The 15,509-nt window shown below is 36.0% G+C and overlaps 3 protein-coding genes and 1 pseudogene across 11 annotated transcripts; 3 read left to right on the forward strand and 1 right to left on the reverse strand.

The window, feature by feature from the left end:
* Window positions 1-2,297: 2,297 nt before the first annotated feature.
* On the forward strand, window positions 2,298-8,536 carry LOC111010448 (Regulator of chromosome condensation (RCC1) family protein). Of its 7 annotated transcripts, XM_088120096.1 has the most exons (8): window positions 2,302-2,457; window positions 3,369-3,436; window positions 3,870-4,557; window positions 5,317-5,529; window positions 6,144-6,254; window positions 7,219-7,587; window positions 7,703-7,810; window positions 8,043-8,536. In XM_088120096.1, the coding sequence occupies exons 3-8, from the start codon at window positions 4,219-4,221 to the stop codon at window positions 8,391-8,393; spliced, it is 1,491 nt and encodes a 496-aa protein (XP_087976222.1). In that variant the 5' UTR covers window positions 2,302-2,457; window positions 3,369-3,436; window positions 3,870-4,218; the 3' UTR covers window positions 8,394-8,536. The 7 variants fall into 7 exon arrangements, with proteins under 7 accessions (XP_022139580.1, XP_022139583.1, XP_087976222.1 ...); XM_022283888.2 differs by lacking the exon at window positions 3,369-3,436 and having other exon boundaries at window positions 2,298-2,457; XM_022283891.2 differs by lacking the exon at window positions 3,369-3,436 and having other exon boundaries at window positions 2,298-2,457; window positions 5,320-5,529.
* Window positions 8,537-9,279: 743 nt separating this feature from the next.
* LOC111010318 (uncharacterized) lies at window positions 9,280-11,772 on the forward strand. Of its 2 annotated transcripts, none has more exons than XM_088119378.1 (6): window positions 9,280-9,494; window positions 9,604-9,668; window positions 10,657-10,728; window positions 10,839-11,005; window positions 11,175-11,286; window positions 11,388-11,772. In XM_088119378.1, exons 2-6 carry the CDS (start codon window positions 9,627-9,629, stop codon window positions 11,607-11,609), a joined length of 615 nt encoding a protein of 204 aa, XP_087975504.1. In that variant the 5' UTR covers window positions 9,280-9,494; window positions 9,604-9,626; the 3' UTR covers window positions 11,610-11,772. The 2 variants fall into 2 exon arrangements, with proteins under 2 accessions (XP_087975504.1, XP_022139365.1); XM_022283673.2 differs by having other exon boundaries at window positions 9,281-9,505.
* On the forward strand, window positions 10,394-10,504 carry LOC148208061 (U2 spliceosomal RNA; annotated as a pseudogene).
* A 1,205-nt stretch (window positions 11,773-12,977) lies between the features above and the next one.
* LOC111010567 (CBS domain-containing protein CBSX5) lies at window positions 12,978-15,296 on the reverse strand. 2 transcript variants are annotated; one of them, XR_015788674.1, is made up of 2 exons: window positions 14,783-14,925; window positions 12,978-13,219 (listed from the first exon to the last, which is right to left on the reverse strand). XR_015788674.1 is itself a non-coding variant. In XM_022284024.2 (2 exons), the coding sequence occupies exons 1-2, from the start codon at window positions 15,145-15,147 to the stop codon at window positions 13,532-13,534; spliced, it is 1,191 nt and encodes a 396-aa protein (XP_022139716.1). In that variant the 5' UTR covers window positions 15,148-15,296; the 3' UTR covers window positions 13,290-13,531. The 2 variants fall into 2 exon arrangements, 1 of the variants encoding a protein (XP_022139716.1); XM_022284024.2 differs by lacking the exon at window positions 12,978-13,219 and adding an exon at window positions 13,290-14,357 and having other exon boundaries at window positions 14,783-15,296.
* Between the last annotated feature and the right edge of the window lie 213 nt (window positions 15,297-15,509).

Raw genomic sequence — 15,509 nt, forward strand, 5'->3', positions numbered from 1 at the left:
CTCCAGGAACCATCGCCCAGGGCCCACCCTTAAATGGACCGTACCTCAACCCCCAAGTTCCATTCCTCACACCTTCCATTTTCATTAAAGCTTAGAGTTTTTTTTTTTTTTAATGGGAAGAGATAAGATGAATTTATGACAGACCAAAAAAAAAAAAGAAGGTAAAACTTTTACCATAACTTCCCTTTGTTCACATGTTGATTGACATATATCTTGGCCTAAGATCCCTAAGATTCGAATTTCGTTTCGTCCTTACGATCTGACTGTGCCACCGTTTTGTCCTCACTTACATATTTCCTAAGAAAATTCCTTAGAAGGTCACAAACTCAATAGTTCTCCAAGCTAAGCATGCTTAATTTTGAAGTTCTTATGGTTAAGTGGCCACCGAAAAGAAATGTGCGTTTTGTTAGTATAGGTAATATCTATTAATTATTTTAAGCATTTCTTAACCACGCTCCATGATCTCAAAATCTCTCTTGTGGTATCGGTTCATTCATGTACCTCTTATGAGTTGAAGCTGAGACCTTTGATTCTTAAGTAAGGTGAATGTGATTATTGTGGTAAGATTGGTGCTCCATGATTCATACGATACCATGAGTCATATGGTAACCTAACCATATAAGACCTAGGTGGACACACAACCAAGTAAAATGAGATAAGTCATGGTCCGACCAAGTGAGAACTTACTTCGTGCAAGTGGATTACAGCCAAACACAAATGAGGCGATAAGAGTCGTAGGGTTAAATCAAGTGACTCATATCTCAACACCTCAAAATAGGCCAATAGGATACGATGGTTAAGAACATCACAATAATAACATACCATTTCAACTTTTTGAAAATTGGTTAAACTCGATACAAGACATGACTAGTACGCACTTACGCATTGTCGCATGATTAAAGCAGTTGGACCTATCCCATCTCGCTACAGTGTCAACTTATCCTACTAGCAACCGCCTAATATACCATTGGTATCTTAGTAGTTGATTGAGATTAGTTATGAGTAATACATGGTGATTAGCTAACATATCTCTACTAGCAACTTCAAACTGTCATCTTTTATCTATATATTTATAAATAAGATTAAAAAGGAAAAGAAGCAAACCCTATAAGTTCCAACAAATGTCTTACCTTTTTTTTCTTATTCTTTTGACGTGATATCTCACCCTACTCTAATTAAACATTTCCTAGTTCAAACAAAACATTCTAAAATGAAATTATGTCTGACCTCATGTTACTTACTATGCACTATATATATATATATATATATATAGCATGAAGCTATTTTTCCTTACTCTTCAAATAGATTGCCTAAACTATCACTATTCTTATTCTTGGTCAATATCTAAGTTCCTAGTTCTCTAAGAATCAACTTCTTATGATACACGTATTTTACCAACTAATTAGTATTATAAGATTAGGTAGAGATAGCATAGTCTTTTACAACTTAAGATCTAAATAAACTACATGTTTGTCATCCTATATTATTTAAATAGTTGATTGCTGAATAAAGAAACAAAATTTTCTTAGATTGTTGGCAATTTTGAGTGCACAATGGTTGTTAGTAGAAATTTACAAATAGAAAAAGCACAATATATCAATATTGGTTAAGAAAATCCAAGATTAAATTCCATTCTTGGACTTGAATAGCATTCTTGCATCCTAAGTTAAAGTGATGTTAAGCTCATTCATCACTAAAAAATGCTTAGCCATGAAGGAATATGACATACTTTGAATCTTGATCCTGAATTTTCATTTTTATTTTGTGATGGTATTTAGACTTTGCAATAGTTTAGTCCAAACTTTTATATTTTAGTTCCAAAACTTTGTATACAAAACTATAGAATATGAATACTTTAGTAGAATTTGACATCTAATTTTATTTTAAATATTTGTCTTAAAAAATATCTCAAACAACATATGCTAGATTAGACTTCTACATAAAGGCAAATAATTATTTGCAAAATTTAAGGATTAGAAGCGAATATTTTAACTAATCCAAACATAACTAACTGATTAAAACATACTACAATAATGTGTTCGACTCTTAATTTCTACATGTGTTGAATTAAAAAAATTAAATAACGAATATTTTAAATAACGAATAAGTCACTTATTACTATTACACACTTATTCTTTTAGTACAATAATAGGAAGATTCAAATACGATCTTTCAATTTGTCTTAATCAATTAAACTAACTCGAGCTCTAAGTTTGATTTTGGTTTAACTAAAAAAAGTAGAATATTTTAAAGTTCAACAAGAGAAGGGAAAGTATATTTAAATAATATTATTACTCACGGAGGAAAAGAGAGACTGGCGAGCATATTCTCTCTCAAAATTGAAGCTTTGTGTGTGTATATTGAAGGCAATGCAGTTCCTACTCTCTCCATAAATCGAGGAGGATTTTTGCACTTTCTTCTACAAAAGACAGAGGGCACGAGCATCTCCATCCACAGGTTATTTCCCAATTTCTCTTTTGTTTCTTCCAATTGATTCTATGCATACTCAGTCAGCGGATAGTGATCTTCATTCTAATCGTTGTTTCGTGTGCGTGCGTGCATATGTTCTGTTGTCGGCGAAAAGCAAGATCTGAATTGTTATGAAATCGATTATAAGGCATAATGTCTGACCAAAAACCCGAGGATCTTGCTTGGGGTCCTTTAAAATCTCGATTCCTATCTCTGCGGTGGATTAAAGGAGTTTAGTTGTCGCCGAGGGCTCGAATTCCTCCCGTAACCACCAATTTTGTGGTCGACCCATTTATTTTTGTTCAATTATATGGTGGAAAGTAGGAAATTCGGATTTCTTTCAGGAACCATGATTTACATTTCTTAATGGGGCCTTTCAATTTGGCATGTGGGTGTGATGGTAGCTGAACTTGACGCGTTCTTAGCCATTTTGTGAAAGCACGAGCTTCTTTTAGGTCATGTAAGAACTTTGTTGAGGTGATTCGTGTGAAATCTGTTCTTAGGTTATCAGAGTTGTACTAAAGAATACACGGATGTTAGGTCCAACTCCAAAATGATCATCAATGGTGCGTTGACGACTATAGAGAGCTAAAAGAATTTGGGTAGGCGTACTTGTGCGAGAATTGTCTTTTGTGAGTTACTATTTATTTTATCAGACACATCGTCTAAATCCTTTAATCTTTGTTTTGAAGTTCCCTGCCTTGTAATGAAGGAACAGAGTATGTTATTTAGAAAAAGAAAGTTCTTTTAAGTCCTAATTTGTTCTTCTCTCCACTTTAATTGCTGCTAGTTCCCCTCTCTCTCTCTCGGCCAGAATCCAAGTTTTGTCGCCAATATAATCCCCTTCTCATTCCTGCTTCATTTTTCATTGAAGTAATTTAATTTTAACTTTTCTGTAGAAAAGCGAGTGACTGGCACTTAAAAGCTTTGTAATTATCACCCTCGCCTGCTCTCTCTCTCTCTGTCGGTGAGAATCCAAAATTGTCGCTAATATACCTCCTTCCCATGATCCCTTATCCTTTTGCATTTGTCGTTGAAGTTAATTTTCCAGTTTTCTGCAGAAAAGTGAGTGACCGGCACTAAAAATCAGTGTAATTATCATCCCCGCCTCTGATTTCTGTATTAATACTCTTCCATGCTTGGTCGCGTTCCAGATTTTGCAATCATGAAGCCTCATCTCTCATCAACATTGCCGTTCATTTCCAAATTCATCCTTTTTTTTCACTTTTTTAATGTTAGTAACATTGGTTGTCTGAACCAATTTATTATACTTGTCTCCACTAACTTTTAGCATGAACCATCTTTTACTATTGAGTGAACTTGAAATGATACCCTGTCATTATATTTGAGGCAATTTACTGCATTCTAATTGGTTCCTCTGGTTTTATTGATTTTTGCAGGAAAGATATTGCATTTCTTCAAATTTGGGATAACTTGTGCGGCTGTCATCTGTCCCATCTGATGATTAGTTTCCAATCATTTTACTCATTACGGCTGAAATTCTTTTCAAGAACGCCTTTTTTGTACTCTATTTCCCGTATTTTCCTCCCTTCAGATGTGTTCTTTATATGTTGCTTTAATTGCTTAAGATTTCGCCTAAAAATTTGACAACCCCTGTCTGTTGGCTGTAATCTGTCACATCTATCAGCGTCTCTGTAAGTAGCTGGGAATCAGTGTTAACTGTATTTCAGGGGGTTTTTTGTTTGAGATTTCATCCAAGCTTGAAAAGTCAGAAATTTGACTGAAAATATGGCTAAATGGCTTCATTCAACTTCATTTGCGGACTTGCCTTCACATTTGATTTTAGAAGTTCTAACCTCTGGTCGGCTTAATGCTCGTGATCTTGTTTGCTTGGAGTTGACTTGCAAGATGTTTGGAGGGAGCCATGAGTTGTACCCTCTTAAGTTTCGGTCATTAGTTGATTTTGCAGCGTTTCAATTATGTATATCACACAACATTTATTCCAGAATGGGAGGAGATTCCCAGAAACAGCTCTTTGATCGCTGTCATGGGAAGTGGAAACGGGTTTACAGGTTCTTGCAATTGGTGGAAAAGTCTTCCAAAATTGTTGAGACCTCAGAAGGAAATGTATAATTTCTTCCAGAACTATTTTTCTTTTCCTTTACTCGAATGAGTATGCTTGGATTTTGCGTACTTGCATGAAGGAATCATTTACTATCTTCTAATTTAGATTCTACATTATTCTGGACGATTCTTTTCTTAATGTCTAGCTATTTATTGGACATCAATTTTTTGTTTATTTTGGATGGAAAATGGACTTTGAAATTGAATGAGTACATATTTGAGAAATATAGCTAATGTTAGCTCCACACTTTGACGAGAAGATAACATGACTGAATAGTTTAAAGTTCTCCTCTATATTAGGCCTACTTAGTTATTCTTTCATATTCAATAATTTTACATATGCTGATTCTCTTTGTGGTTCTTTTGATGAAACCTTTCAATCAAGATTGTAAAATATAAAATAAGCCAGAGGTTTTCCCCTTGATTTGATTAAAATGTTAACAGTTGTAATTTTTATTTATTATTATTTTATACTGTGGATTTTAATTATGAGATTGAAGTGTCAACAGGGGTCTTACCTAGATATTTGACCTTGATACTAAGTAGTACAAGTAGAGTTTTGATTATTCTACTGAATGGGTATACTACAACTGTTTCTCATAGTCATCGGTAATGATCATCTGCCAAATTTTTAAGATGTATTAAAATAATCTGCGTCTCAATGATATGATTTTGATTTCATACATCATGTTTGCTGTTGATTATTTTTTATAGTTTTGACTTGTGAAAGAGAATTTGTAGTTATTTCCTTTTTTATTCTAGCAGATGCAGATTGCAACTGGGAGATATCATACGTTACTGATCAGCAATGCTTCCGTATACTCTTGTGGTTCAAGCTTATGTGGTGTTCTCGGTCATGGGTCTGAGACCACACAATGTGTATCGTTTACCCGAATTAACTTTCCACCTTCTGTATATGTGGAGCAAGTTTCTGCTTCTCACAATCATGCTGCATTTGTCACGCAGTCCGGACAGGTGAGCATTTGATTCTTTTGTTGGATTTGGTATATGTCATAATATTACTATGTTCGATCTGTCATGTACTGTAAACTGTTATTGGTTCTCCTTGATACTTGGTCAATGAATATAAGAAAAGTTGATGTTTAGTGATTTCCTGCCTGATATGGAATTTTTACAGTCTTATTTGCTAATTTGATCTCTAATTGAGTTGTTAGTTTTAATTATTATAAGTACCATGTTGAAAATTGCAGCTGATTCAGTCTTACCTTCCAAAATTCCAATTTCCATAATTAACCTTAAATTCCTCTATCTAATCTTCAAACTCGCTTGGATTTGTGAAATTAACTTTTATGATTCTAGTTCCTACCTTGTAATTCCAACCTGACCAGTTATGGTCAAGACATTACTTCTTTAAAAACCAGGGGAGAGAGGATTGAGCTAAAAAAATCCCACTTTGTTGTATTTAAAAGCCTTACTGGTGTATGAAAGCAACATTTGTTTGCCAATCATTGTTAACCAGATTTTGAAATGGTTAGTTGTCACTCATTGACACTTTAGTTCACGGTTTCATGGATGTCACTCTTAATAACGGGTCTTTTGTAATCATATGGCATTGTCTTCATGAATAGGTTTTCACCTGTGGAGAAAATTCATCATTTTGTTGTGGGCACAGAGATACAAGTTGCCGAATCTTTAGACCTAAACTTGTTGAAGCATTAAATGGAATTCCTTGCAAGCAGGTAAAATGCCTATAAATCTATGTTTAAGTTATCACTTATTTATATTGGACTTCCACGATTTGTTTGAATTTCAAATTTAATAGCGACATCATATGTAAGATTGTCATTGCTAGCAAGAAATATTTTGTTTTTTCTTTAGGAAGTAAATCTTTCTTCATGGCTTGCTTTTATTTTCTTCACTACTACTATCACCATGTACTAGTGCTGTATATATGTGTCGTTATGCCTTAATGCTAGTATCGGTCATTTTTTAGTTATTTGTAAAAAATTATCATTCTTCCAAGTAACCACTACTTTCAATTTTATTCAAGAAAGGAAAACAAGCCCGACTTTCATCAGCCAAACTATCCCATCAGCCCTATAACGTTTGAAGAAAGGTGGGATTTTTCATGTCAGACCTAGTAAACTGTCAACTTCTAGGAGTAATGTAATAAAATCAAGATCATTAATGAGGGCCATGTTCCTAATATGTCTCCCTCTCTGAGATACCTCATGGACATGTTGAAATCACCACCAATATGATGCAAAAGCAACATAGATTAGTCGTCCGCGTTCCTGCCTCTTTATTTTCCCTCAATTTACACCATAGAAGTGTTTTTGTTCAGCTGTATAAATTCCAAATGTGTAACTTCAAAACCTATCAAAACATATAAGAAAACCATATGCTGTTGAGAAGAGGAGCACATCTAGAGAGAGCAAAAGTAGGAAAGAGGATGAGAGAACGACAACAAAAGAGAAACATGCTGAGAGAATTGAAGACTGATGTTAGAACTTGATTGCAGTTAAAAAGTTAACAACAGCATGCCTTAATATAAATTTTTTATTTTTTTGAGAGGAAGCTCATATTTCATTGATGGAATGAAGTTTTATGAAATAGGGGAATTAATAAACATGTATTCGTGGTTGATTGTTGTTCATAAACTGATAAACTACTTAGTAACTATGACATATAAATTTTCTCCAGGTTTCTGTGGGGCATAACTTTTCAGTGTTTTTAACAAGACAAGGCCACGTCTACACATGTGGAACCAACCCACATGGACAGCTTGGCCATGGTGATACTCAAGAGAGACCCACTCCGAAGATTGTTCAACTGCTTGTGGAAATTGGATCTATTATTCAGATCGCTGCCGGTCCAAGCTATGTATTGGCCGTAGTTAACGATGGAAGAGTATACTCTTTTGGGTCAGGATCTAACTTCTGCCTTGGCCACGGAGAGCAGCACAATGAGTTCCAGCCTCGTGTCCTCCAGACATTTAAATTAAAGGATATTCATATCGTTTCTGTCTCTGCTGGTGACGAGCATGCGGTAGCATTAGACTCTAATGGACTTGTTAGTTCTCAAACTCGAGATGGCCATAGCAACATTATCAACATCCTAAATTTTAGTTTTGGTGAACCATTGCAACAAATGTTATGATATCTATTTTGGTGATTTCTCATTGCAGGTATATACTTGGGGGAAAGGCTACTGTGGTGCACTGGGCCATGGCGATGAGATTGATAAGACTATTCCCCAACCCCTAAACAGCCTAAAGAACCAACTCGCCATGCAGGTCTGGATCGTTACTAAACTGATTCTGTTTAGCTTTCTGTGTAATTCCTAATTGCTTGATTTAAGTCGAGGTGCGCGTAAGTTGATTTGGACATGCACGGATAAAAAAAAAAGTTGAAGTAGCTCGTATCACAGGCTTGAAAATTTTGATGTCATATAGCTGGTAACATTGGTGTTAGGATCGTATTATTTAACACTGTTGGTTAACGTTTTTGTTTTTGTTCTCGTTCCAGGTATGTGCAAGGAAGAGGAAAACATTTGTGCTGGTTGACACTGGCATTGTCTATGGTTTCGGGTGGATGGGGTTTGGCAGCCTTGGATTTCCAGACAGAGGAGTATCTGATAAAGTCTTGCGACCTCGAAGCCTCGACAGCTTGAGATCTCACCGCGTCTCTCAAATCAGTACTGGTCTGTATCACACCGTCGTGGTTACTGACAAAGGAAAGATCTTCGGCTTTGGAGACAACGAAAGAGCACAACTGGGGCATGAATCTCTAAGAGGCTGCCTTGAACCCACCGAAATCTTTATCCAAGATTTGGATGATGAGGCTACTGTTTCAGAATCTGAGAATCTGGGCAATTAACCAAGCTGTTATCTTTACTTTAGATCTTTGTAACTTTATGTTTGATATTCACATTTCAATCTCCATCGTCTATTTATCTGTTGTTGTAATGTATTTGCAGTACTTTTTTGGGCGAAAGACTATAAACAGTGTGTTTTAGTTCAGTTTTTACTTGTTTTTTTTTTTTAGAAAATTGGTGTATTGTTAGGGAGTCTAAAAGTCAATTATTCTCTTAATTACATTATTGAGTATAATCTCAAGCACTTCTTGGAGGTCGATGAAACCAGATGATTAACATCCTGTTCACATCACTGTTTAGTGGAATTTTGTTAAAATGGTTTGTCACTATATTTGTGGCTAAAATTTTAATAAGACTTGTAGTGGATTAAAGATCAAATCAAATAGGACATATAAAGCTATAAAATGGTGCTGTGGCAATTTATATATGGAATTTATCAAATCAAATCTGCTTTAGTTTGCTTTAGTTTTCTTTTAATTTATAGATGGTTTCAATTGCACCTATATACGAATGGATGCATCGCTTTGTCGAAGAGCTGTACCTCTATTGTATTCTTCGACAAAGTTTTGTACCTCTATTGTATTAACTTCGAAGAATGTGTGACACAACTCTCTAATCTCCATCACACTCATATGCGAAGACACAATTCTATGGTCTCGATCGTACCTCTACTCTCAATAAACACAAAGATTCAAATAGTCACATCTTCTGTCAAATCAAAGTTTGAAGGGCAAAATGGGTATATATTAAAAATTTGAGGGTAAAATTGAAGTTTGAATGACCAAATAAACATGTAGAAGACATAAATTGATAGAGAAAAATTCTCCTGGGCCTAATTTATATATAGTATACACATAGATATATGTATAGATATGAACAAAAATGAGCCTATTTTTAAAATTATTTAATTTCTACTGTATTATACTTCAAAAAAAAAACCCCTGCGCAGCAGCCCGGAGTGGAAGCCGCCTCCATCTCAACGCTTCGAAGTTCCCATTCAGATTTTAGACTCAAATCGAAAGCCCTCGCTCACCGTCACCTCGCATCCTCTTCGGCCTGCCCAGAATCCCAAAACCCCTCCCCAGTTTATGCAATTTTCAGAGGCTTGCTTTCTGTAATCTTTATTCCAGATTATAGTGAATTGTTTTGTATGTCAATTGTTACGAATTGAATGAACTGATGAATATCTAATCTACCTGTGATGTGGAACAGTGAAAAAACTAGGATATTCAGACATGGCAAGCCAAGCAGCTACTTCTTTCAATGGCAACATGAAGGCAATGTTTCTTTACTTGAACACTTATGCATATTACTTATAGGAAATGGTTTTGTGATGCGTACTTGTGTTCATTATAGGTTAGAAATTGGCTTCCTGTTTACTGCACGCCAAGTGTATGTACAAGTAGAATTTACTTGTGGATTTTATTTTCGTTTTTGTGCAATCAATTGATGAGATTGTGAAGTTTGACAATTTATTTTGCTGTTGGATGTGCCATTAAGTTGTGCTTGAGATTATGTTTTTTAATTGTCTATCTGGTTTTGAAGAAGAGGCTTTAGTTTGAGTTGCATTCATGATGGTTGCTGGATTTGGATGATTCCAAGGGATTCCTCCTGTTAGTTTGAGTTGTTTCTATATGCATACTTTGTTAGAAGGAGAAGTGAAGACTTAAAAATTGCATTTTGTGACGATGTACATCCAAGGGTTTTCCTACGATATGGAGTGTTTGAATGGATAATTGAGGAAGTTGTTTTACATTGCCATGTTGGTTTCTTGTTACGTGGAATAGTTGGTTGGAAAGAAACCGGAGAATTATTGGGTACTGATAGATTGTTGGTGGAGCTCTGGGGTAAAAAAAAAAGCATTTTTGTTCATTGCTTCTATACTTGGAAGTGTGGTCTTTTTGATAGATAGCTTTGTTATCATTTTTATTCGTCCAGATTTCTTTTTGGACCTTCTTTTTCAGATCTTTGGGAGAACTTGGTTGAAAGTTATCACCTAGGAATACCTTTCTCTGCCTTTTGGCTAAGATCAAGTGTAGTATCTGTTCTTATCAGTTTTTTTAGTTATCACCTAGGAAGTATAAATTATAGTAGGAAGAAATAGGAAGACTTTTGTAGCAGAGGATAGAGGGTTCTCGTATTTTTGGTTTTCTATTTAATTTATAAAAAGAAAATTATAATAGCCTCCCCTTGGCGTTCTTGGGATACATACTTTTGTCATACATATTCAGAGATTAATATTGTTATGTATTAACAATGTTCCAGAAAGCACTTGCTGGCTTGAGACGCATCAATTTGGAAGGTCTGAGGTGGAGAGTGTTTGATGCCAAAGGCCAGGTTAGAATGTAGTATTCTATTAACTCTTCACTTGGCGTTGATTGGTTATGCAAGATTTTAGAGATAATATGGCTAGAAACAAATAGAACTCTTGTAATTTTTTCTACTAGGTTCTTGGGAGATTGGCATCTCAAATATCTACCGTAGTTCAAGGCAAGGACAAGCCAACATATGCACCAAATCGAGATGATGGGGATATGTGTATTGTGCTTAATGCTAAGGATATCTGTGTCACTGGAAGAAAACTCACTGATAAATTTTATCACTGGCATACTGGGTAAGTAGTAAGTCTTTTTAAAGTTGGTCATTGGGATGGATTCTCAAGTTTGTTAAAAAAATTCTTAAATTAAATGGCTTGGTTTCAGGAAATCAATTTTGTGTTGCTTTCATAATAATATGTTGTCCACAGAATTTCATATTTTGTTTTCAACTGTGGTGGCTTGTAGGTATGTTGGAAACCTCAAGGAAAGAAGTTTGAAGGATCAGTTGGCCAAAGACCCTACAGAAGTCATTCGGAAAGCTGTATTGCGCATGCTTCCAAGAAACGAACTGCGTGATGTTAGTTTTTAACTTTATTTGGTGTTTGAATTAGCTTCGGAATCTCTACAGGCATTTCATATTTTACCAGTAGCTTTATTTGATCTATTACATGGATGCAGGATAGAGATAGGAAACTGAGAATTTTTGCTGGAGATGAACACCCTTTTGGCGACCGCCCACTTGAGCCCTATATCATGCCACCTCGAAATGTAAGAGAGCTGCGTCCTCGTGTAAGACGAGCCATGATTCGAGCACAGAAAAAGGCTGAACAACAAACAAACGGCAACAATGAGTCAAGGAAAAGTAGAAAGAAAGAAGAGAAGGTAGAAGTAATTGCGTAAACAGGAGTAGATTCCTTCTGTTCTAATGGAGTTTGTGTGGATCATTAGCCATGGAAGATCTGAAGTAGTTTTGAATTCCATTTAATTGCATAAGGTTATATCATTTGTAAAGATTTGATGTCATGTTTGTTCAAAGCTTGGATTTCCATGGGAACTTATTTAACTCCTCTGTCCAGATTTGTAGCTTTTTCCTAAGATTTATTTATTTATCAATCTTGAGCTAAACGTGCATCTCAGAAGATTATGTACGTTTAACCCTACAGCTTTTATGGATGAATGGCGACAGTACCAAAAAAGAACGAAACTTTAGTATTACAAAAATTGATAGTTCAAATTCAAAAAGTAGTTGCAAGTATGCAAAAAGTAGAATACACTTTAATTGATGATTCCTATTTGTATTTGGTACGAAATCTAGGTTAATTAACTATAATGATAGGAGATGAAAAATAGTGCTTAAATTAAAATCACAAAAACCAAAAAAAAAAAAAAAAAAACCTTCTATTTCTAATTTATTGTTGATTTTTTCTTCCTATAGAATATAGAATGTAGCATGGTAAGAGTGAAAATTGTAATCTTTTACTCTGTAGCTAGAGCAAGTGTTATTTTCTTAATTTTTTTTTTGATATTCGTGAGTGTCTGGACCCACCCATGATAGTTGATGTCTTGATAAACCATTCAGCAAGAGCAAGTGTTATTCACGTCAATAATTCACTTCTTGGTGGTTGATGAAACCAGATGAATCATCTGGGTAGTGGAATTTTGTTAAAATAGTTTATCACTGTATTTGTGGCTAAATATTTTAATAAGACTTGTAGTGGATTAAAGATCAAATCAAATAGAACATATAAAGCTATAAAATGGTGCTGTGGGTAAAAGAGGGAAAGTTTAGAAAATAGTAAATGGGTGGCTGAGAATTGTTTTGGGTAGAAGTTAAGCTAATGCCATTTTAATTTTCTTTTAAACACAGATTATCGCATAAACAATGTCTTAGGAAAAGATTCCAAATTTGAAAGATACTTTATAGCGAGAAAGAGCCAAGCAAACACAGAATATGGAACTCGAAACGTTAAATGTATAGAAACAATGACAGACCCACAATAGATGAGAGTCATGTCAAATCTTTTGCGTTAATTGACATATCGTTTTAGATTTGTCATGTCAACTTTCCGTTCAAAATATTAGTGAATGTCTGCTCAAATGATTATTTTGAAACTTTTTTTTTTATTTTTTATTTTATTATAAATGAGAGTCGGAGTTTTGCTTCTCAAAGTCCAGGTATTTTTAAAATTTTTATGAAAGCTCAACAGAATGAGTGGTTTTTAATTACACTCATCTCAACTTCACATTATAAAATTAAAAACAGAGAGAGAGAGAAAGAAAGAAGAAATTCTTTATATTAAATTTGATCTTCCTTTACACATGTGAGAATCATTCTGTGATTACAAGGAAGATCCAAATCTGATATGCTATGCTTCAGCAGATGGTTGAGTGGAGAGTTAGAATGACAGATGAAAAGCAGAACTCAAGCTTGGGTATTTCACATGACAGACATGAGCTGTCATCCCATCTTCACAAAATGGCTACATTTTTTTATCTTCTCTGGTCCACTTCTGCAATAATCAAGATTTGTTTTGAGTTAATTAATCATGATTATACATCATTAGTCAAACAAAAAAGTGCTTGGACTGAAAGATCCATCTTTGTCTACTCTGTTCCTGAGCTTTCTGAACACAAGGCTGAAACAAAAAAAAGCAGATCCCAAAAGTTTAGACATACAAAGCAACACAAACAACACGAACCCAAGTGATTTGAGTGTCCCAAATTGTCTCAATTTGACAACACAACCTTGGATTTTGAATGTTTTATTCTTTTAGACATGGAGTGGGGGGGCACAAAATTTCTGAGCCAAATGGCTTGAAAGTCTACTCAGTTGTCTCTAAATGTTCTCTGAAAACTTTTAACATATCAAGGAATGTGACGATTCCGATCAAACTGCAGTCATCTTCAATAACCCAGACGTAGTTCACACGGTGTGCGATCGCCTGGATCATTACAGCTACCAAGGAGCTCCTTGGATGGCAAACTATGGCCTCTGCACGACGGGTGATCCGTGCTGAGTAGCTTGATGATCTTCTGTACTTTCTTGAGCTCGGCGATGGCGAGAATTCCTCATCTGATGATGAAGAAGTGAAAGATACAGACCCAACTGAGGATGGTGAATTGGTGAATTCCTCCAGCATTCCTTCCAAGTTGCTCTCTTTCAGCCTAGCCTTCACTACCTTGACAAGATCCTCTGGAGGGCCACCGCAGTCTATGTAGGCCATCAGGTCTCCCGACGACAAGGTCATAATCGCAGCTGCAACAGCCTTGTCACACCCAGCAAGGGCCAAGGGCGAGATCTCACCGATCAAAATTCCTTCGCCATCGACGACTGCAACCGAGGTTTGGTTGGCGATGGAGCGGGAAATGGCTCCGATGGCAGACGAGGCAGGGGAGTGGTAGTTCACTGACAAGGGATTGGTGCAGATGATGCCAAGGGTGTCAAGGGAGAGGGCAGCCATGGGGGAAAAGAGGCCAATAGAGCTGAGAAGATATCTAATTATATCTTCCTGAGTCAGCCAGCAGAATTCACGGCCGCCATGGATCACATTTGTGGAGTTTTTGAGCTGTTTTCTTCTTAGCTTAGTCTTGATTGGGACAACAAGATTTTGAGCACCTTGGAGAACCAGATCAATGGCCTCTAACAAGCTAGATTATCAACACAGAGACTTCAATTAACTTCAACTTCAGGAATTGCCCAATTCCAACATCACAACCCTACTGGGCTCTTTATGAATTCAGAATCATATAAAAAGTTTCACAAGAAGAGTAAAAGAAAACCGTATGGGAGGGGACTGCATTTTTCTCCTGAAGAACTAAGAAGAGAACAAAACAAATAATTCGAAACAGAGTTTGAAAAAAAAAGGTTGTGTAACTCCCATTTCAGATCAGTAACTGATAAAAAACTTCAGAAACGCAATAAAATATAATCAATATCTAACACAAACATCAACAGAACTCCAGCAGGCGTTAAAAAATCTTTCAAGAACTAATCAATTAAGATTCTGTGAAAAGAATCCCCAAAATGAGAAAAAGAAAAAGAGTGAGATCCAGAATTTTATCAGAATCTATACCTAGCAGAGGGCTCCAAGTGCATCACGATTGCAGGAATTTGAGGCAAAATTTCAGCGACAGAAGCGCTCAATGCGGCCGAAGGAGACAACAAATTCTCCTCCCTACAGAGATAGCAAATCACATCCACCATACACAGCTTCCCGATGCATCGGCAGCACCCGAAATCGCCACCGCCACCACCACAAGTACCATCGCCGCAACCGTTCTTCGCGAGACGGCAACTCCAGACGCTGACGAAGTAATCTTCGGAGAATTTGAGAGCGAGCAAGGCGTCGGCGACGGTGGCGGAGAGGGAGAGCGGCCTCAGCGCGGGCTTGCCGAGACACAGATCAGAAACGTCATGCGAAAAAAAGCTCACTGCCATACAAAAGCTAAGAGGAAGAGTTTTCAAGAAACCCCCTAATGGTGGAAATTTTCCGAGGAGCTGCGGCGGCCGGCAATGGCGGACGATCGGAGAAATGGGAGGAAGATTGAGAAGAAAAGGGAGTGTAAGAGTGGAATATTTATAAGAGATTTAAAGAAACAGAAAAATAAATAAATAAATAAATAACAAAAAAGTTATATATGAGTTGTACGGTACTCAAAAGGGTACCCAAAAAAATATATATTAGAACTGGGGCCCACTTCTGTCTTTGTCATTACTTTAATGTAATATTATTATGAAAATTGATATAATATTAATATATGCTATAATATGGGTCTTTAAGGAAATAAAAAAGGGTATGA

The sequence above is a fragment of the Momordica charantia genome, assembly GCF_013281855.1.
Source record: "Momordica charantia cultivar OHB3-1 chromosome 11 unlocalized genomic scaffold, Mcharantia_2.0 BLBB01000011.1, whole genome shotgun sequence".
Classification (NCBI taxonomy): domain Eukaryota; kingdom Viridiplantae; phylum Streptophyta; class Magnoliopsida; order Cucurbitales; family Cucurbitaceae; genus Momordica; species Momordica charantia.

Excerpts from the sequence above, each read along its gene's own strand:
- LOC111010448 (XM_022283888.2), top strand. The coding sequence starts at position 4,219 with ATGGCTAAATGGCTTCATTCAACTTCATTTGCGGACTTGCCTTCACAT. Across the intron at positions 4,558-5,316 it reads TTGAGACCTCAGAAGGAAAT|CAGATGCAGATTGCAACTGG; the intron begins GTATAATTTCTT and ends TTTTTATTCTAG. Across the intron at positions 5,530-6,143 it reads TTGTCACGCAGTCCGGACAG|GTTTTCACCTGTGGAGAAAA; the intron begins GTGAGCATTTGA and ends CTTCATGAATAG.
- LOC111010318 (XM_088119378.1), top strand. The coding sequence starts at position 9,627 with ATGGCAAGCCAAGCAGCTACTTCTTTCAATGGCAACATGAAG. Across the intron at positions 10,729-10,838 it reads TGTTTGATGCCAAAGGCCAG|GTTCTTGGGAGATTGGCATC; the intron begins GTTAGAATGTAG and ends TTTTTCTACTAG. Across the intron at positions 11,006-11,174 it reads TTTTATCACTGGCATACTGG|GTATGTTGGAAACCTCAAGG; the intron begins GTAAGTAGTAAG and ends GGTGGCTTGTAG.
- LOC111010567 (XM_022284024.2), bottom strand. The coding sequence starts at position 15,147 with ATGGCAGTGAGCTTTTTTTCGCATGACGTTTCTGATCTGTGTCTCGGC. Across the intron at positions 14,358-14,782 it reads CACTTGGAGCCCTCTGCTAG|CTTGTTAGAGGCCATTGATC; the intron begins GTATAGATTCTG and ends TTGATAATCTAG.